General features: G+C 40.4%; 1 protein-coding gene across 2 annotated transcripts in view; it reads left to right on the top strand.

The window, feature by feature from the left end:
* arap2 (ArfGAP with RhoGAP domain, ankyrin repeat and PH domain 2) overlaps positions 1-21856 on the top strand; it is a 262145-nt gene that overhangs the window by 103785 nt on the left and 136504 nt on the right. For both annotated transcript variants that reach the window (XM_065021967.1, XM_065021968.1), the window contains exons 11-13: positions 1066-1265; positions 18288-18373; positions 18695-18877. In XM_065021967.1, the coding sequence (XP_064878039.1) occupies positions 1066-1265; positions 18288-18373; positions 18695-18877 (469 nt within the window). The remainder of the gene's footprint in view (positions 1-1065; positions 1266-18287; positions 18374-18694; positions 18878-21856) is intronic.

Below are 21856 nucleotides of genomic sequence, written 5' to 3'. Positions count from 1 at the left end.
GCCTACCACGTCGCAGCTGAGCCGTTGTTTCTCCTAGACCTTTTCACTTCACAATAACAGCACTTCGTAATAACAGCACTTACAGTTGACCTTTGCAGCTCTAGCAGGGCAGACATTTCACAAACTGACTTGTTGGATAGGTGGCATCCTATGACGGTGCCACTTTGAAAATCACTGAGCTCTTCAGTAAGGCCATTCTACTGTCAATGTTTGTCTATGGAGATTGCATGGCTGTGTGTTTGATTTTATACACCTCTCTGCAAAGGGTTTGACTGAAATAGCCAAATCTACTAATTTTAAGGGGTGTCCACATATTTTTGTATATGCAGTGCCTTCGAAAAGTATTCAGACCCCTTGACTTTTTCCACATTTTGTTACGTTACAGCCTTATTCTAAAATTGATTCAATAGTTTTTTTTCCCTCATCAATCTACAGACAATACACCATAATGACAAAGAAAAAATAGTTTTTTAGACATTTTTGCTAATTCATTTGTTTTTAGACCTTATGACTATTTGTAAACTGCTTACCAATGTACTTAGAGCAGTACAAATAAATGTTTAGTCATACCCATGGTATACGGTCTGATATATCACGGCTGTCAGCCAATCAGCATTCAGGGCTTGAACCACACCGTTTATAGACACCTTAATGTGTATTTTTTTTATTATATGTGAACAGAAAAAATATATATATAAGTATTTATTTTAGAGAGTACGCATGTAAATACTTAAATAAATCAAATTTTGACCTTGAAAAATGTCATTGAAATACTCTAGAGCCTATACATTCCAATGTAGGACTGCTCCTTCTGAGGACTACCAATATGGCCGACCGTTTGCTTCAAAACCTCTAATTGGCCTATACGTACCGTCAGCAATACAGGTTTTATATGCATCATTGCACTTAACCTATTCAACCCGTACGTACACATCACCCACAATGTAAAGAAACCATATAACCCCACCACATGAAGCAACGCAAATTGTATGTACTGTTTAATTGGTCTGCTAACATCAATAATGTGGTGTAAAAATATATATATATATATATATTTTGTTTCAGCTTCACGGCCGAATCGGAAAGGGAGAAAGAGGAGTGGATTGAAGCATTCCAGGAATCGATAGCCGAAACGCTCTCCGATTATGAAGTGGCTGAGAAGATCTGGTTCAACGAGTCCAACAGGATCTGTGCCGACTGCCGAGCGTCGCAGCCCGAATGGGCCTCCATCAATCTGGGGGTTGTCATCTGTAAGAAGTGTGCAGGTACTAAAGAGACTGCCGCTATGCCAATGTCACTCTCCAAACTTTACATTGTTTTATTCTCCAGACTTCTATCTATAAACTCTACTTCCACTCCCTCCATACCTCTCCTTCACACATGCATCCCTTCTGTCCTCTTTTGTCTCTTGTCCTCTGCTTCCCTTCTCTTCTACCCTTCCTCGCCCTGCCTCCTTCTCCCACTCCTTTCCTCTCCTCCTCCTTCTTGCTCTTCACTTTAACTGATTGATAGACTCTGTTGAACATGAAAATAGAGCTTCACTCCTCGCCTCACTTTTCATAAATGGAACAGGGGATGGGTGGACAGAGGGTGAAACCAACCATTTCAGAGAGAGACGGAGAGAGAAAAAGGAAGGGTACAAGCCAGGGAGAGAATGAGAAGGAGATAGAGAAAAAGAGAATAGACAGGTGTGCAATAGACAAAATAAAAAAAGGAATGCCTCACTGATATCATGTGTTACACCACCCAGAAAGACTAGTAAGAGGTCATGTGTTACACCACCCAGGAAGACGATTAAGAGTTCATGTGTTACACCACCCAGGAAGACGATTAAGAGGTCATGTGTTACACCACCCAGGAAGACGATTAAGAGTTCATGTGTTACACCACCCAGGAAGACGATTAAGAGTTCATGTGTTATACCACCCAGGAAGACAATTAAGAGGTCATGTGTTACACCACCCAGGAAGACGATTAAGAGGTCATGTGTTACACCACCCAGGAAGACGATTAAGAGTGCATGTGTTACACCACCCAGGAAGACGATTAAGAGGTAATATGTTACACCACCCAGGAAGACAATTAAGAGGTCATGTGTTACACCACCCAGAAAGACTAGTAAGAGTTAATGTGTAACACCACCCAGAAAGACTAGTAAGAGTTCATGTGTAACACCACCCATAAATAATAGTAAGAGTTCATGTGTAACACCACCCAGAAAGACTAGTAAGAGTTCATGTGTAACACCACCCAGAAAGACTAGTAAGAGTTAATGTGTTACACCACCCAGGGGGGAATTTGTATGTGCTTTCCTAGCCTCTGACCAGCCGGACTGATTAGATTAAATAAAAACAGAGAATACAGTGCCTTGCAAAAGTATTCATCCCCCTTGGCATTTTCCCTATATTTTTTTGCATTACAACCTGTAATTTAAATGGATTTTTTAAATTTTAATTTCATCTAATGGACATACACAAAATAGTCCAAATTGGTGAAGTGAAATGAAAAAAAAAACTTGTTTCAAAAGAATGTAAAACATTCAAAATGGTAAAGTGATGCGTATGTATTCACTCCCTTTGCTATGAAACCCCTGAATAAGATCTAGTGCAACCAATTACCTTCAGAAGTCACATGATCTGTCACATGATCTCAGTATATTTACACCTGTTCTGAAAGGCCCCAGAGTCTGCAACACCGCTAAGCAAGTGGCCCAATGAAGAACAAGGAGCTCTCCAAACTGGTCAGGAACAAAGTTGTGGAGAAGTACAGATCAGGGTTGGGTTATAAAAAAATATCAGAAACTTTCAACATCCCACGGAGCACCAATAAATCCATTATAAAAAATTGAAAGAATATGGCACCACAACAAACCTGTCATGAGAGGGCCGCCCACCAAAACTCACGGACCAGGCAAGGAGGGCATTAATCAGAGAGACAACAAAGAGACCAAAGATAACCCTGAAGGAGCTGCAAAGCTCCACAGCGAAGAATGGAGTATCTGTCCATAGGACAACTTTAAGCCGTACACTCCACAGAGCTGGGCTTTACGGAAGAGTGGCCAAAACAAAGCCAATGCTTAAAGAAAAAAATAAGGAAACACATTTTGTATTTGCCAAAAGACATGTGGGAGACTCCCCGAACATATGGAAGAAGGTACTCTGGTCAAAGGAGGCTAAAAGCTTTTTGGCCATCAAGGAAAACGCAATGTCTGGGGCAAACCCAACACCTCTCATCACCCTGAGAACACCTTCCCCACAGTGAAGCATGGTGGTGGCAGCATCATGCTGTGGGAAAGTTTTTCATCAGCAGGGACTGGGAATACAGGGAAATTCTTGAGGGAAACCTGTTTCAATCTTCCAGAGATTTGAGACTGGGATGGAGGTTCAACCTTTCAGCAGGACATTGACCCTAAGCATACTGCTAATGTTACACTCGAGTGGTTTAAGGGGAACTATTTACATGTCTTGGAATGGCCTAGTCAAAGCACAGACCTCAATCCAATTGAGAATATGTGGTATGACTTAAAGATTGCTGTACACCAGCGTAACCCATCCCAAATGAAGGAGCTGGAGCAGTTTTGCCTTGAAGAATGGCCAACAATCCCAGTGGCTAGATGTGCCAAGCTTATAGAGACATACCCCACGAGACTTGCAGCTGTAATTGTAAAAATATTTTGCATCTTCAAAGTGGTAGGCATGTTGTGCAATCCCCCCACCCCGCCAAATGTATTTTAATTCCAGGTGTCGTGTCTTTGTCTATGCCGGATTAAATGATATGACATGCTATTCTATAAAGTAATTTCTCTGTAATTCATATTACCTGATTAAGATAATCAAGTGAATGTAATTAACCTGTTGCGACGAGCAATCCCATATCCGGGAGCGTAATTATAGCCTCAAGCTCATTACCATAACGCAACGTTAACTATTCATGAAAATCGCAAATGAAATGAAATAAATATATTGGCTCACAAGCTTAGCCTGTGTTGTTAACAACACTGTCATCTCAGATTTTCAAAAAATGCTTTTCAACCATAGCTACACAAGCATTTGTGTAAGAGTATTGATAGCTAGCATAGCATTAAGCCTAGCATTCAGCAGGCAACATTTTCACAAAAACAAGAAAAGCATTCAAATAAAATCATTTACCTTTGAAGAACTTTGGATGTTTTCAATGAGGAGACTCTCAGTTAGATAGCAAATGTTCAGTTTTTCCAAAAATATTATTTGTGTAGGAGAAATCGCTCCATTTTTTTCATCACGTTTGGCTAAGAAAAAACCCCGAAAATTCAGTCATTACAACGCAAACTTTTTTCCAAATTAACTCCGTAATATTGACAGAAACATGGCAAACGTTGTTTAGAATCAATCCTCAAGGTGTTTTTCACATATCTATTCGATGATAAATCACTCGTGGCAGTTTGGTTTCTCCTCTGTTCAAAATGGAAAAATGCACGCACCTGGAGATTACGCAATAGTTTCGACGGAGGACACCGAGCGGACACCTGGTAAATGTAGTCTCTTATGGTCAATTTTCCAATGAAATGCCTACAAATACGTCACAATGCTGCAAACACCTTGGGGAAACGACAGAAAGTGTAGGCTCATTCCTTGTGCATTCATATATGGAGACATTGGAACACAGCGCATTCAAAATCTGGCTCACTTCCTGTATGAAATTTCATCTTGGTTTCGCCTATAGCATTAGTTCTGTGGCACTCACAGACAATATCAGTTTTGGAAATGTCAGAGTGTTTTCTTTCCAAAGCTGTCAATTATATGCATAGTCGAGCATCTTTTCGTGACAAAATACCTTGTTTAAAACGGGAACGTTTTTCATCCAAAAATGAAATACTGCCCCCAGAGGTTCAAGAGATTAACTAGAAAGTCGGGGCATCACTGTAACGATACTCGTGGGTTGAAGAAGGAGACCAAGGTGCAGCGTGGTTGGGGTTCACAATTTTTTATAAACTGAACACCGCAAAGAAAACACGAAAGCGCACAGTTCTGTCAGGCAACAAAACAGCTAAAAAGAAATTGACTCCCCACAAACGCAATGTCGGAAAATCACAACTTATATATGATCCCCTATCAGAGATAGACAGCTGCCTCTGATTGGGAACCACACTTGGCAAAAACAACAAAGAAATAGAAAACATTGATTCCCGAGTCACAACCTGACCTAACCAAACATAGAGAATAAATAAGGGTCTCTAAAGTCAGGGCGTGACAACCACAAAATTATGTTTATAGAGCTGTTATCTTCGGGAAAAACTCTTAAAGACCTGGTAATATTTGACATTAATAGCAGTCAATATTTAATCGTCACCTTGTTTAGTCTCATGAAAGTTGTAAATTCTTGCTTATCTTCACGAACCCTGGCTAACGAGTTGAATCAGCAATACATAATTTGGTTTAATTCTTTATTTACTAAATACCTACCTAATCACACAGAATGAATCCTACATTGATGGACCTGGTGAACCGAGCCGATACAGCGGCTGTTTACACAAAGGAAGGGGGAGGGTTGAGTGAAAGAGCGGGAAGACTGAGTAACAAAGGGAGAAGCTATGCTATCGTAAATACAGAATCTTATGCATTCTAAATAACCGCCCATTTGAAAAAGGAAAATGCAATCAGTATTTACTCTGAGCTGCGCTTCGGTAGATTGGTCGTAGATGGTATGCCGGGTTGTCCAGTATGGATCTCTGGTTCTCGGAAGACTGTCTAGTGGTGAACTGGAGCGTGGTAGAATAGATACTCTGTCCGTCCTCTCCTAGCCCAAGTCTACAGTTGCTGCGCTAATGCGACGGCTAGGAGGTATCACTTCTTTAGTGAATAAAAGTTCATACCAAGTTGCCATGCTATATGCTCATGCTATATTCTGGCTGGTATAGTCGAAATTCATCCTTCCGGCATGTAGGTCGTCACCTTCCCATTGAAATTCAATGCTAATTTCATTCCATTCTTGCTGAGGTTGGCTTAGTTCTTTGTCCTTTCAACGTGGGGACCTCAGGTCCACATGTCCGTGGAACAGGTTATTGTCTGAGCCCTTTTAATGTAGGACTGTAGCCCTAACTATTACGACAAATGAGTGAAGAGGTGTGGAGTCAGGCGCAGAGAGCAAAAGATGTGGGAAAAAACACGCTTTAATGTCCAGGAAAAATAACATGAACAAAAGTAGGAAAACAAATGATCAGAAATAATAACGGACAGCGCGAAACCCGGAAATGCAAAAACAAAATACACTCAAACACAGAACAGAGGAACAAGCCCGCACGAAACAGAAGCGGGCTGAACAAACTTATATAATCCCACCCTAACAACCAAACAAGAAACAGGTGATACCAATCTGACAAAACCAAAGGAACACAGAACAACGCATCGGTGATAGCTAGTAGACCGGCGACGATGACCGCCGAGCCCCACCCGAACAAGAAGGGGAGTCACCTTCGGTAATATTCGTGACACTAACGTCCTCGGAACAGAAAGTTACCTTTTCGTTAAGGGCTTTATATAGGAGGCGAGAGAAGGGCGTGTTTCGTAGTTTATAACCAATGTCTGTTCACGTGGGCGGGGCCACTGAGTTGAGCATTGGTTCACTCATGAAAACCCAATTCTCTCATTTGGAAGCTAAAATTGTATTTAATCTTTTCACAAATAGTTACATATTTAAACATTTAAATTGCACAACAATTCCATGTGAATCGGATAACTAGAATTTGTAGACTTTCAAAGATACAGTTTATGTCGTCCTATCATAAGTAATAATGTCTCAGACATATTTTCAGCTGGTTGGATTACCGAAATATGGTTCCGTTCCCATCTTGTGATGTCACCAGATTCTCTCTCTATGTTAACAAAGGGATTTTCAATAGTCACATCGGTAGAGTGGAGAGAGGAAAAATGGGAAAGGTATTTATGGGGGTCATAAACCTTCCCCTGGTCGTAGTATGTATTATATAGATCTCCCAGTGCATAGTGGTAATATGTATTAGATAGATCTCACAGTGCATGGTGGTAGTATGTATTATATAGATCTCACAGTGCATGGTGGTAGTATGTATTATATAGATCTCACAGTGCATGGTGGTAGTATGTATTATATAGATCTCACAGTGCATGGTGGTAGTATGTATTATATAGATCTCACAGTGCATGGTGGTAGTATGTATTAGACCTCACAGTGCATGGTGGTAGTATGTATTAGACCTCACAGTGCATGGTGGTAGTATGTATTATATAGATATCCCAGTGCATGGTGGTAGTATGTATTATATAGATCTCACAGTGCATGGTGGTAGTATGTATTATATAGATCTCACAGTGCATGGTGGTAGTATGTATTATATAGATCTCACAGTGCATGGTGGTAGTATGTATTATATAGATCTCACAGTGCATGGTGGTAGTATGTATTAGACCTCACAGTGCATGGTGGTAGTATGTATTAGATAGATCTCCCAGTGCATGGTGGTAGTATGTATTATATATATCTCCCAGTGCATGGTGGTAGTATGTATTAGATCTCACAGTGCATGGTGGTAGTATGTATTAGATCTCACAGTGCATGGTGGTAGTATGTATTATATATATCTCACAGTGCATGGTGGTAGTATGTATTAGACCTCACAGTGCATGGTGGTAGTATGTATTATATAGACCTCACAGTGCATGGTGATAGTATGTATTAGACCTCACAGTGATGGTGGTAGTATGTATTATATAGATCTCACAGTGCATGGTGGTAGTATGTATTAGATAGATCTCCCAGTGCATGGTGGTAGTATGTATTATATAGACCTCACAGTGCATGGTGGTAGTATGTATTATATAGATATCCCAGTGCATGGTGGTAGTATGTATTAGACCTCACAGTGCATGGTGGTAGTATGTATTAGATATCCCAGTGCATGGTGGTAGTATGTATTAGACCTCACAGTGCATGGTGGTAGTATGTATTATATAGATCTCACAGTGCATGGTGGTAGTATGTATTAGATAGATCTCACAGTGCATGGTGGTAGTATGTATTAGATAGATCTCACAGTGCATGGTGGTAGTATGTATTATATAGATCTCACAGTGCATGGTGGTAGTATGTATTATATAGATCTCCCAGTGCATGGTGGTAGTATGTATTATATAGATCTCACAGTGCATGGTGGTAGTATGTATTAGACCTCACAGTGCATGGTGGTAGTATGTATTAGACCTCACAGTGCATGGTGGTAGTATGTATTAGACCTCACAGTGCATGGTGGTAGTATGTATTAGACCTCACAGTGCATGGTGGTAGTATGTATTAGACCTCCCAGTGCATGGTGGTAGTATGTATTAGACCTCACAGTGCATGGTGGTAGTATGTATTATATAGATCTCACAGTGCATGGTGGTAGTATGTATTAGACCTCACAGTGCATGGTGGTAGTATGTATTATATAGATCTCCCAGTGCATGGTGGTAGTATGTATGCATGGTGGTAGTATAGATCTCACAGTGCATGGTGGTAGTAGTATATATGATTATATAGATCTCACAGTGCATGGTGGTAGTATGTATTATATAGATCTCACAGTGCATGGTGGTAGTATGTATTAGACCTCACAGTGCATGGTGGTAGTATGTATTAGACCTCACAGTGCATGGTGGTAGTATGTATTATATAGATATCCCAGTGCATGGTGGTAGTATGTATTATATAGATCTCACAGTGCATGGTGGTAGTATGTATTATATAGATCTCACAGTGCATGGTGGTAGTATGTATTATATAGATCTCACAGTGCATGGTGGTAGTATGTATTATATAGATCTCACAGTGCATGGTGGTAGTATGTATTAGACCTCACAGTGCATGGTGGTAGTATGTATTAGATAGATCTCCCAGTGCATGGTGGTAGTATATTATATATATCTCCCAGTGCATGGTGGTAGTATGTATTAGATCTCACAGTGCATGGTGGTAGTATGTATTAGATCTCACAGTGCATGGTGGTAGTATGTATTATATATATCTCACAGTGCATGGTGGTAGTATGTATTAGACCTCACAGTGCATGGTGGTAGTATGTATTATATAGACCTCACAGTGCATGGTGATAGTATGTATTAGACCTCACAGTGATGGTGGTAGTATGTATTATATAGATCTCACAGTGCATGGTGGTAGTATGTATTAGATAGATCTCCCAGTGCATGGTGGTAGTATGTATTATATAGACCTCACAGTGCATGGTGGTAGTATGTATTATATAGATATCCCAGTGCATGGTGGTAGTATGTATTAGACCTCACAGTGCATGGTGGTAGTATGTATTAGATATCCCAGTGCATGGTGGTAGTATGTATTAGACCTCACAGTGCATGGTGGTAGTATGTATTATATAGATCTCACAGTGCATGGTGGTAGTATGTATTAGATAGATCTCACAGTGCATGGTGGTAGTATGTATTAGATAGATCTCACAGTGCATGGTGGTAGTATGTATTATATAGATCTCACAGTGCATGGTGGTAGTATGTATTATATAGATCTCCCAGTGCATGGTGGTAGTATGTATTATATAGATCTCACAGTGCATGGTGGTAGTATGTATTAGACCTCACAGTGCATGGTGGTAGTATGTATTAGACCTCACAGTGCATGGTGGTAGTATGTATTAGACCTCACAGTGCATGGTGGTAGTATGTATTAGACCTCACAGTGCATGGTGGTAGTATGTATTAGACCTCCCAGTGCATGGTGGTAGTATGTATTAGACCTCACAGTGCATGGTGGTAGTATGTATTATATAGATCTCACAGTGCATGGTGGTAGTATGTATTAGACCTCACAGTGCATGGTGGTAGTATGTATTATATAGATCTCCCAGTGCATGGTGGTAGTATGTATTAGATAGATCTCCCAGTGCATGGTGGTAGTATGTATTATATAGACCTCACAGTGCATGGTGGTAGTATGTATTATATAGATATCCCAGTGCATGGTGGTAGTATGTATTAGACCTCACAGTGCATGGTGGTAGTATGTATTAGATATCCCAGTGCATGGTGGTAGTATGTATTAGACCTCACAGTGCATGGTGGTAGTATGTATTAGATATCCCAGTGCATAGTGGTAATATGTATTATATAGATCTCACAGTGCATGGTGGTAGTATGTATTAGATAGATCTCACAGTGCATGGTGGTAGTATGTATTATATAGACCTCACAGTGCATGGTGGTAGTATGTATTAGATAGATCTCACAGTGCATGGTGGTAGTATGTATTATATATATCTCCCAGTGCATGGTTGTAGTATGTATTAGACCTCACAGTGCATGGTGGTAGTATGTATTAGATATCCCAGTGCATGGTGGTAGTATGTATTATATAGACCTCACAGTGCATGGTGGTAGTATGTATTAGATAGATCTCACAGTGCATGGTGGTAGTATGTATTAGACCTCACAGTGCATGGTGGTAGTATGTATTAGATCTCACAGTGCATGGTGGTAGTATGTATTAGATCTCCCAGTGCATGGTGGTAGTATGTATTAGATCTCACAGTGCATGGTGGTAGTATGTATTAGATATCCCAGTGCATGGTGGTAGTATGTATTAGACCTCACAGTGCATGGTGGTAGTATGTATTATATAGATCTCACAGTGCATGGTGGTAGTATGTATTATATAGATCTCACAGTGCATGGTGGTAGTATGTATTAGATATCCCAGTGCATGGTGGTAGTATGTATTATATAGATCTCACAGTGCATGGTGGTAGTATGTATTATATAGATCTCACAGTGCATGGTGGTAGTATGTATTAGACCTCACAGTGCATGGTGGTAGTATGTATTATATAGACCTCACAGTGCATGGTGGTAGTATGTATTAGACCTCACAGTGCATGGTGGTAGTATGTATTATATAGATCTCACAGTGCATGGTGGTAGTATGTATTAGATCTCCCAGTGCATGGTGGTAGTATGTATTAGACCTCACAGTGCATGGTGGTAGTATGTATTATATAGATCTCACAGTGCATGGTGGTAGTATGTATTAGACCTCACAGTGCATGGTGGTAGTATGTATTATATAGACCTCACAGTGCATGGTGGTAGTATGTATTAGACCTCACAGTGCATGGTGGTAGTATGTATTATATAGATCTCACAGTGCATGGTGGTAGTATGTATTAGATCTCACAGTGCATGGTGGTAGTATGTATTAGACCTCACAGTGCATGGTGGTAGTATGTATTATATAGATCTCACAGTGCATGGTGGTAGTATGTATTAGACCTCACAGTGCATGGTGGTAGTATGTATTATATAGATCTCACAGTGCATGGTGGTAGTATGTATTAGATATCCCAGTGCATGGTGGTAGTATGTATTAGACCTCACAGTGCATGGTGGTAGTATGTATTATATAGATCTCACAGTGCATGGTGGTAGTATGTATTAGACCTCACAGTGCATGGTGGTAGTATGTATTAGAAAGATCTCCCAGTGCATGGTGGTAGTATGTATTATATAGATCTCACAGTGCATGGTGGTAGTATGTATTAGATCTCCCAGTGCATGGTGGTAGTATGCATTATATAGATCTCACAGTGCATGGTGGTAGTATGTATTATATAGATCTCACAGTGCATGGTGGTAGTATGTATTAGATCTCCCAGTGCATGGTGGTAGTATGTATTAGATAGATCTCACAGTGCATGGTGGTAGTATGTATTATATAGATCTCCCAGTGCATGGTGGTAGTATGTATTATATATATCTCACAGTGCATGGTGGTAGTATGTATTAGATAGATCTCACAGTGCATGGTGGTAGTATGTATTAGACCTCACAGTGCATGGTGGTAGTATGTATTATATAGATCTCCCAGTGCATGGTGGTAGTATGTATTAGATCTCACAGTGCATGGTGGTAGTATGTATTATATAGACCTCACAGTGCATGGTGGTAGTATGTATTAGACCTCACAGTGCATGGTGGTAGTATGTATTATATAGATCTCACAGTGCATGGTGGTAGTATGTATTAGATATAGATCTCCCAGTGCATGGTGGTAGTATGTATTAGACCTCACAGTGCATGGTGGTAGTATGTATTAGACCTCACAGTGCATGGTGGTAGTATGTATTATATAGATCTCACAGTGCATGGTGGTAGTATGTATTAGATAGATCTCACAGTGCATGGTGGTAGTATGTATTAGACCTCACAGTGCATGGTGGTAGTATGTATTATATAGATCTCCCAGTGCATGGTGGTAGTATGTATTATATATATCTCCCAGTGCATGGTGGTAGTATGTATTAGATATCCCAGTGCATGGTGGTAGTATGTATTAGACTAATACATTATTAATTGGGAGTCTTGGTGACTTAACCTTGTCTTTTAGAATTGTTTAAGAGGACACCACCTTTGTACACAAACACACACACAGGCACGTCGGACTATGCACACACACATACACACATGTATGCTAGCAAACACACAACTCTTCATTCTCCCATTCTCTCTCCTCGGGGAAGTCTCAGATACCCTGTCTTTGTCGTACGTTTTAATTCAACCCATGTAATTGGTATTCCTCAAGTTTCCACCGCAGCTTTTTCAAGCGGGTCCTTAAATGATTTCATTTACAGGAATGTTTAATATTATCGACACATGCAGCGGAGGTGAGCTGCGTAGGGCAAAGTCAAAATGAGGAAGTCGTCCTCGGACGGACCACTCGCCTTAAATTACCCAACCTGGTTTGGAAAATCAATGACAAAAATGCTTTTAATTAGGTTTCGGGTGTTACAGACAAAAAAGTTAATTATAGAATTGGAGGAAGAGGAAGCTATTAAGGCACAAGGCGAGACCCAGATGCAGATACAGGAGGCAGATGTTTGGAGTCTTACAATGTTTAATAATCCAAAGGGGTCGGAAAGAGAATGGTCGAGGACAGGTCAAAGGTCAAAACCAGATCAGAGTCCAGGAGGTACAGAGTGGCAGACAGGCTCGTGGTCAAGGCAGGCAGAATGGTCAGGCAGGTGGGTACAAAGTCCAGAAACAGGTAAGGGTCAAAACCAGGAGGACTAGAAAAAGGAGAATGGGAAAAACACAGGAAACACAGGGATAAATACACTGGTACAGAGAGACAGGAAACACAGGGATAAATACACTGGCACAGAGAGACAGGAAACACAGGGATAAATACACTGGTACAGAGAGACAGGAAACACAGGGATAAATACACTGGTAGAGAGAGACAGGAAACACGGATAAATACACTGGTAGAGAGAGACAGGAAACACAGGGATAAATACACTGGCACAGAGAGACAGGAAACACAGGGATACATACACTGGTAGAGAGAGACAGGAAACACAGGGATAAATACACTGGTAGAGAGAGACAGGAAACACAGGGATAAATACACTGACACAGAGAGACAGGAAACACAGGGATAAATACACTGGTACAGAGAGACAGGAAATTTGTAAGTCGCTCTAATGTAAATGAAACACAGGGATAAATACACTGGCACAGAGAGACAGGAAACACAGGGATACATACACTGGTACAGAGAGACAGGAAACACAGGGATAAATACACTGGTACAGAGAGACAGGAAACACAGGGATAAATACACTGGTACAGAGAGACAGGAGACACAGGGATAAATACACTGGGGGAAACAATGGACACCTGGAGGGGGTGGAGACAATCACAGGAACAGGTGGAACAGATCAGGGTGTGACAGAAACTAATGATAAGACTAATGATTCAATTATTCCAGATTGTCTTTCTTTTCTTAAAGCGAGTGGAGAATGAAAGGGGGGGAGAGAGAATAGACAGTTGATGCGACGTGTAGTCCTGCTCTGATGTCCTGGTCTGTGATGCTACTGGGACCTCTCCTTGGCTTCCCGTTAGGAAGGGGTGTGTCCAGAATGGTGTCCTCGAACCAAATTGTTCCTCTCTCTCTCTCAATTAAATTCAATTTCACTGCCAGGGCTTTATTGGCATGGGAAACACATGTTTATTTTGCCAAAGCTAGTGAAATAGATAAACAAATGTGAAATAAAATATTAACAGTACACATTACACTTCCAAAAGTTCCAAAAGAATAAAGACGTTTCAAATGTCATATTATGTGCAAATAGTTAAAGTACGAAAGAGAAAATAAATAAACATAAATGTCGGTTGTATTTACAATGGTGTTTGTTCTTCACTGGTTGACCTTTTCTTGGGGCGAAAGGTCACAAATCTTGCTGCTGTGATGGCACACTGTGGTATTTCACCCAGTAGACATGGGAGTTTATCAAAATTGGACTTGTTTTCAAATTCTTTGTGGATCTGTGTAATCTGAGGGAAATATGTATCTCTAATATGGTCATACATTGGGCAGGAGGTTAGGAAGTGCAGCTCAATTTCCACCTCATTTTGTGGAGAGGTCTGCCTACGGTGGCCTTTCTCAATAGCAAGGCTAAGCTCACTGAGTCTGTACATAGTCAAAACTTTCCTTAATTTTGGGTCAGTCACAGTGGCCAGGTATTATGCCACTGTGTACTCTCTGTTTAGGGCCAAATAGCATTCTAGTTTGCTGTGTTTTTTTGGGAAATTCTTTCCAATGTGTCAAGTAATTATCTTTTTGTTTTCTCATGATTTGCTTGGGTCTAATTGTGTTGCTGTCCTGGGGCTCTGTGGGGTGTGTTGTGTTTTTCTGGATTTTGATAATAAGCGGGTATCTGCCAAATTCTGCTCTGCATATATTATTTGGTGGTTAACGTTGTACTCAGAGGATACTTTTTGCAGAATTCTACATGCAGCGTTTAAATTTGTTTTTTGTCTCGTTTTGTGATTTCTTGGTTGGGAGCGGACACCAGACCTCACAACCATACAGGGCAATGGGTTCTATAAGTGATTCAAGTATTTTTTAGCCAGATCTTAATTGGCATGTCGAATTTGATGTTGATGGCAAAGAAGGCCCTTTGTGGAAGTTACCTGTGGCGCTGATGTTTAGGCCAAGGTATGTATACTTGTTTTTGTGTGCTCTAGGGCAACGGTGTCTAGATGCAATTTGTTTTCATGTTCTTGGGAACTGGACCTTTTTTCAAAACCATTATTTTTGTCTTACTGCGATTTACTGTCAGGGCCCAGGTCTGACAGAATCTGTGCAGAAGATCTAGGTTCTGCTGTAGGCTCTCCTTGGTTGGGGTCAGAAGCATCAGATCATCAGCAGCAAACAGTAGACATTTGACAGTAGACATATTCTAGTAGGGTGAGGCCGGGTGCTGCAGACTGTTCTAGTGCCCTGACCAATTTGTCGATACGGCCCTGTGGAAATAAATGTGTTTTTTTTGTTGCCAATTTTAACCGTGCACTTGTTTGTGCACATGGATTTTATAATGTCATATGTTTTTCCCCAATCACCCCTTTCCATTAATTTGTATAGCAGGCCCTCATGCCAAATTGAGTCTAAAGCTTTTTTGAAATCAACAAAGCATGAGAAGACTTTGCTTTGTTTTGTTTGTTTGGCAATTAGGGTGTGCAGGGTGAATACGTGGTCTGTTGTACGGTACTTTGGTAAGAAGCCAATTTGACATTTGCTCAGTACACTGTTTTCACTGAGAAAATGTCCCAGTCTGCCGTTAATGAGGATTTACCCAAGGTTGATGTTGACACATATCACACGGTAGTTATTGGGGACAAATGTGTCTCCACTTTTGTGGATTGGGGTGATCTGTCCTCAGTTCCAAATATTGGGGAAGATGCCAGAGCTGAGGATGATGTTAAAGACTTTTAGTATAGCCAATTGGAATATGTTGTCTGTATATTTAATAATTTCATTCAGGATACCATCAACACCACAGGACTTTTTGTGTAGCAGGGTTTGTTTTTTGTCCTGTAGTTCATTCAAGGTAATTGGAGAATCCAGTGGGTTCTGGTCATCTTTAATAGTTGATTCTAAGATTAGTATTTGATCATGTATATGTTTTTGCTGTTTGTTCTTTGTCATAGATTCTATGGATTCTTCAGCTACATTGAGCTGATTTCTGAAGTACTGTTCATTCTTTTTCTGGAGTGTATTTCTGTATTGTTATAGTGAATCACTGTAGTGAAGTAGACTCAGGTTTTCTGGGCCTCTGTTTTTGGTTGGACAGGTTTCTCAATTTCTTTCTTAGGTTTTTGCTCTTCATCAAACCATTTGTCAGCGTTGTACATTTTCTTAGGTTGTCTGCTTGACGTTCTTTTGATTTGATAGAGAAGTGGTGAAATATTCTCTTTAGATTTTCTACTGCCAAGTTTACACCTTCACTATTACATTTAAACATTTTGTCCAGGAAATTGTCTAGAAGGGATTGAATTTGTTGTTGCCTAATTGATTTTTGGTACATTTCTACCCTACTTTCCTTCCATCTAGCATTTCTTAATATTATTCCGTTCCATTGACTTTGATGCCTCATGATTGAGCAAAGATATGTTCAAGTAGAGTGTGATTTTGCTGTGATCTGATAGGGGTGTCAGTGGGAGTTGTGACCCGTTTTTGTTGGTTATGTTGTCGTAGTTGTGTCTAGGGGAGGGAATGTTTTCGCCTCCAGGTAGATGTTTGTACCCCTGTGTGTGTGTGTGTGTGTGTGTGTGTATCTCTCTCTCTCTCTCTCTCTCTCTCTCTCTCTCTCTCTCTCTCTCTCTCTCTACCTCCCCAGAGTGCCTGATTTTACATGTATTAAATGTTTCTGATACCTGTCCCCTCTCTCTCTTCTCACTGTCAAACACGACAACTGCGCTGAATGACACATGTTATAATAATAGTATTCAACCTTTTACATCAAATAAGCCGGCAACCATCTCCGTGGCAACTACACATGCATCTCCTGTTTCGGGCCGATTGAAGCGGAGGTAGGAAGTGTTTACTTTATGAAATGCCACAAAGTGAGGACGTTGCTCATAACAGCAGTCAGTTAAGACTTTTTTTAATAGGACATTTTGGTAACTGGGTTTAGAATTCTGAGGAAGCGGGACGTATCTTGTTGTTAGTTTTGGGTGAAGGCGTTACAAAGAGCTCGTTACAAAGAGTACGGACAAAATTTAGAGACTCGTATTTGATCTATTGTATTGAGACAGAGTGAGTCGTTGTACAACGCAGACACACTTCTGAATCCTACGAACTACTTACGTAAAACATCAGGACTTTTATTCAATAGTGTCCCATTAACAATCACAAAAAATAATACACGATAATAATGATATGGTCATTTAACAGATGCTTTTATCACAAGCCACCCATAGTTTATCACTAAGTCTCAAACATAGCTTTGATTATCTCTCTCTCTCTCTTTCTTTCTTTCTTACACTCTTTCTCTCTCACTCACTCACTCACCCACTCGCTCGCCCGCCCGCCCCCCCACTCACTCACTCACTCACTCACTCACTCACTCACTCACTCACTCGCTCGCCCGCTCACTCACCCACTCACTCACTCACCCGCTCACTCACTCACCCGCTCACTCACCCACTCACTCACCCACTCACTCGCCCACTCGCTCACCCCCCACTCGCTCACTCAGCCACTCACTCGCCCACTCGCCCGCTCGCTCACTCACTTGCTCACTTGCCCACTGGCTCACTCAGCCACTCACTAAGCCACTCACTCACTCACTCACTCACTCACTCACTCACCACTCACTCACTCACACTCACTCACTCACTTTCACTCACTCATTCACTCACTCACTCACTGAGTCACTCTCATAATTGAGTCCCCTCTCATGGTAAGTGTATCATTGTCCATGGCCCCTTTGTCCGGCCCGTGTCTATAGTCTATCAGCTATCTGATAGATAATGATGCCTTTCACACTAACACACTAATCACATGAGGGACTCTGATCCACATGCATATCAATCTCTTCTTCTTCTTCTCCTCCAGCATGTTTTATTTATCCATCCATCTTAAAACGCATAAACAACCCTAACCCTTCAGTTCACCCAAATAAACACCGACCAACAAACACAATTAATTACTCATGAATCATTAGCAATTAATGGCCTCTTCTCTCTCTCTCTTTCTCTGCTTTCATTTCCAATTAGCTGTGTTGAACGCTGCAAAGAAGTCTTTGACTAGAGAGTATTAGAGCAGTGAAACGCTGCCAGCCATGCCTCTATGATATCTGCTGTCTTGTCTGTTTGTCACTGAACCGTGTGTGTGTGTGTGTGTGTGTGTGTGTGTGTGTGTGTGTGTGTGTGTGTGTGTGTGTGTGTGTGTGTGTGCGTGTGCGTGTGTGTTTCTCCCCCCAGGTCAGCACCGGTTCCTGGGCCCTAGCCTCTCTAAAGTTAGGAGCCTGAAGTTAGACAGCAGTATCTGGAGCAACGAGCTGGTGGAGGTACGGAGATGTTTGATGTGTGAATGTGTTGAGGTTCTTCCTGTGGAAGTTGTGGAGTCTGGAGAAGGCGTTTCAGGAAAGGCTATTTTACCACGTGCCTTTAGTTTGGCTACAGTAATAGGATGTGGGATTATTCTTCTACACTACAGACGTTCAGTGACTACAGCAGGTTATTATTATAACACTTTTAGTTTTAAAATAAAGTTTTAATGTTAAACAAATGTTACATGATTGTTCTCTGACGGTTACGGAGAGTACAGTTGATGCTTCAACGTTATAATAGTTCATTAGACCTCTGACCTCTGCCCTCTGACATCGCAGCTCTTTCTGGAGGTGGGAAATGAGAACGCCAACAGCTTCTGGGCGGCCAGCCTGCCCCTGGAGGAAGAGCTTCACATGGGTGCGTCGCCCGAGCAACGAGCCACTTTCCACCGCAGGAAGTACAGAGAGAGGAAGTACCGGAGGGTCTTGGGAAGCCTTCACGACCAGGAGCAGCTCAATCAGGTAGACAATGAACTGGTATAATCATGTGGGAACTGGCCTGTCTGAATAGATAGAAACTGGGTGAAACTGGATTCATGTTTCTAGTTTAGTAATTTTTCCCAAACGCGCAGAAGCCTCTTCAGTGTTCCTGTACTTGACACTAAGATGTAAACCGTGTGCCGTCTCCATGTATTATAACATGGTTTAGTTATAACCCCTCTCTCCATAGTTAGTCTCTATGTGTTATAACATGGTTTAGTTATAACCCCTCTCTCCATAGTTAGTCTCTATGTGTTATAACATGGTTTAGTTATAACCTCTCTCTCCATAGTTAGTCTCTATGTGTAGTTAGATGGTTTAGTTATAACCCCTCTCTCCATAGTTAGTCTCTATGTGTTATAACATGGTTTAGTTATAACCCCTCTCTCCATAGTTAGTCTCTATGTGTTATAACATGGTTTAGTTATAACCTCTCTCTCCATAGTTAGTCTCTATGTGTAGTTAGATGGTTTAGTTATAACCCCTCTCTCCATAGTTAGTCTCTATGTGTTATAACATGGTTTAGTTATAACCCCTCTCTCCATAGTTAGTCTCTATGTGTAGTTAGATGGTTTAGTTATAACCCCTCTCTCCATAGTTAGTCTCTGTGTAGTTAGATGGTTTAGTTATAACCACTCTCTCCATAGTTAGTCTCTATGTGTAGTTAGATGGTTTAGTTATAACCCCTCTCTCCATAGTTAGTCTCTATGTAATATAACATGGTTTAGTTATAACCCCTCTCTCCATAGTTAGTCTCGATGTATTATAACATGGTTTAGTTATAACCACTCTCTCCATAGTTAGTCTCTATGTGTAGTTAGATGGTTTAGTTATAACCACTCTCTCCATAGTTAGTCTCTATGTGTTATAACATGGTTTAGTTATAACCTCTCTCTCCATAGTTAGTCTCTATGTGTAGTTAGATGGTTTAGTTATAACCACTCTCTCCATAGTTAGTCTCTATGTGTAGTTAGATGGTTTAGTTATAACCTCTCTCTCCATAGTTAGTCTCTATGTGTAGTTAGATGGTTTAGTTATAACCCCTCTCTCCATAGTTAGTCTCTATGTGTAGTTAGATGGTTTAGTTATAACCCCTCTCTCCATAGTTAGTCTCTATGTGTAGTTAGATGGTTTAGTTATAACCTCTCTCTCCATAGTTAGTCTCTATGTGTAGTTAGATGGTTTAGTTATAACCTCTCTCTCCATAGTTAGTCTCTATGTGTAGTTAGATGGTTTAGTTATAACCCCTCTCTCCATAGTTAGTCTCTATGTGTAGTTAGATGGTTTAGTTATAACCCCTCTCTCCATAGTTAGTCTCTATGTGTAGTTAGATGGTTTAGTTATAACCTCTCTCTCCATAGTTAGTCTCTATGTGTAGTTAGATGGTTTAGTTATAACCCCTCTCTCCATAGTTAGTCTCTATGTGTAGTTAGATGGTTTAGTTATAACCCCTCTCTCCATAGTTAGTCTATATGTGTAGTTAGATGGTTTAGTTATAACCCCTCTATCCATAGTTAGTCTCCATGTATTATAACATGGTTTAGTTATAACCACTCTCTCCATAGTTAGTCTCTATGTGTAGTTAGATGGTTTAGTTATAACCTCTCTCCCCATAGTTAGTCTCTATGTATTATAACATGGTTTAGTTATAACCTCTCTCCCCATAGTTAGTCTCTATGTATAGTTAGATGGTTTAGTTATAACCACTCTCTCCATAGTTAGTCTCTATGTAATATAACATGGTTTAGTTATAACCTCTCTCCCCATAGTTAGTCTCTATGTGTAGTTAGATGGTTTAGTTATAACCCCTCTCTCCATAGTTAGTCTCTATGTGTAGTTAGATGGTTTAGTTATAACCCCTCTCTCCATAGTTAGTCTCTATGTAATATAACATGGTTTAGTTATAACCCCTCTCTCCATAGTTAGTCTCTATGTGTAGTTAAATGGTTTAGTTATAACCCCTCTCTCCATAGTTAGTCTCTATGTGTTATAACATGGTTTAGTTATAACCCCTCTCTCCATAGTTAGTCTCTATGTGTTATAACATGGTTTAGTTATAACCCCTCTCTCCATAGTTAGTCTCTATGTATTATAACATGGTTTAGTTATAAGCACTCTCTCCATAGTTAGTCTCTATGTGTAGTTAGATGGTTTAGTTATAACCACTCTCTCCATAGTTAGTCTCTATGTGTAGTTAGATGGTTTAGTTATAACCACTCTATCCATAGTTAGTCTCTGTGTAGTTAGATGGTTTAGTTATAACCCCTCTATCCATAGTTAGTCTCTGTGTAGTTAGATGGTTTAGTTATAACCCCTCTCTCCATAGTTAGTCTCTATGTGTTATAACATGGTTTAGTTATAACCCCTCTCTCCATAGTTAGTCTCTATGTGTAGTTAGATGGTTTAGTTATAACCTCTCTCTCCATAGTTAGTCTCTGTGTAGTTAGATGGTTTAGTTATAACCACTCTCTCCATAGTTAGTCTCTATGTGTAGTTAGATGGTTTAGTTATAACCCCTCTCTCCATAGTTAGTCTCTATGTGTAGTTAGATGGTTTAGTTATAACCCCTCTCTCCATAGTTAGTCTCTATGTGTAGTTAGATGGTTTAGTTATAACCTCTCTCTCCATAGTTAGTCTCTATGTGTAGTTAGATGGTTTAGTTATAACCACTCTCTCCATAGTTAGTCTCTATGTGTTATAACATGGTTTAGTTATAACCCCTCTCTCCATAGTTAGTCTCTATGTGTAGTTAGATGGTTTAGTTATAACCTCTCTCTCCATAGTTAGTCTCTATGTGTAGTTAGATGGTTTAGTTATAACCTCTCTCTCCATAGTTAGTCTCTATGTGTAGTTAGATGGTTTAGTTATAACCACTCTCTCCATAGTTAGTCTCTATGTATTATAACATGGTTTAGTTATATCCCCTCTCTCCATAGTTAGTCTCTGTGTAGTTAGATGGTT

This window comes from Oncorhynchus nerka, linkage group LG8 (assembly GCF_034236695.1).
Source record: "Oncorhynchus nerka isolate Pitt River linkage group LG8, Oner_Uvic_2.0, whole genome shotgun sequence".
NCBI classification, from domain to species: Eukaryota; Metazoa; Chordata; class Actinopteri; order Salmoniformes; family Salmonidae; genus Oncorhynchus; species Oncorhynchus nerka.
This window is presented reverse-complemented; position numbering and strand designations above follow the sequence as displayed.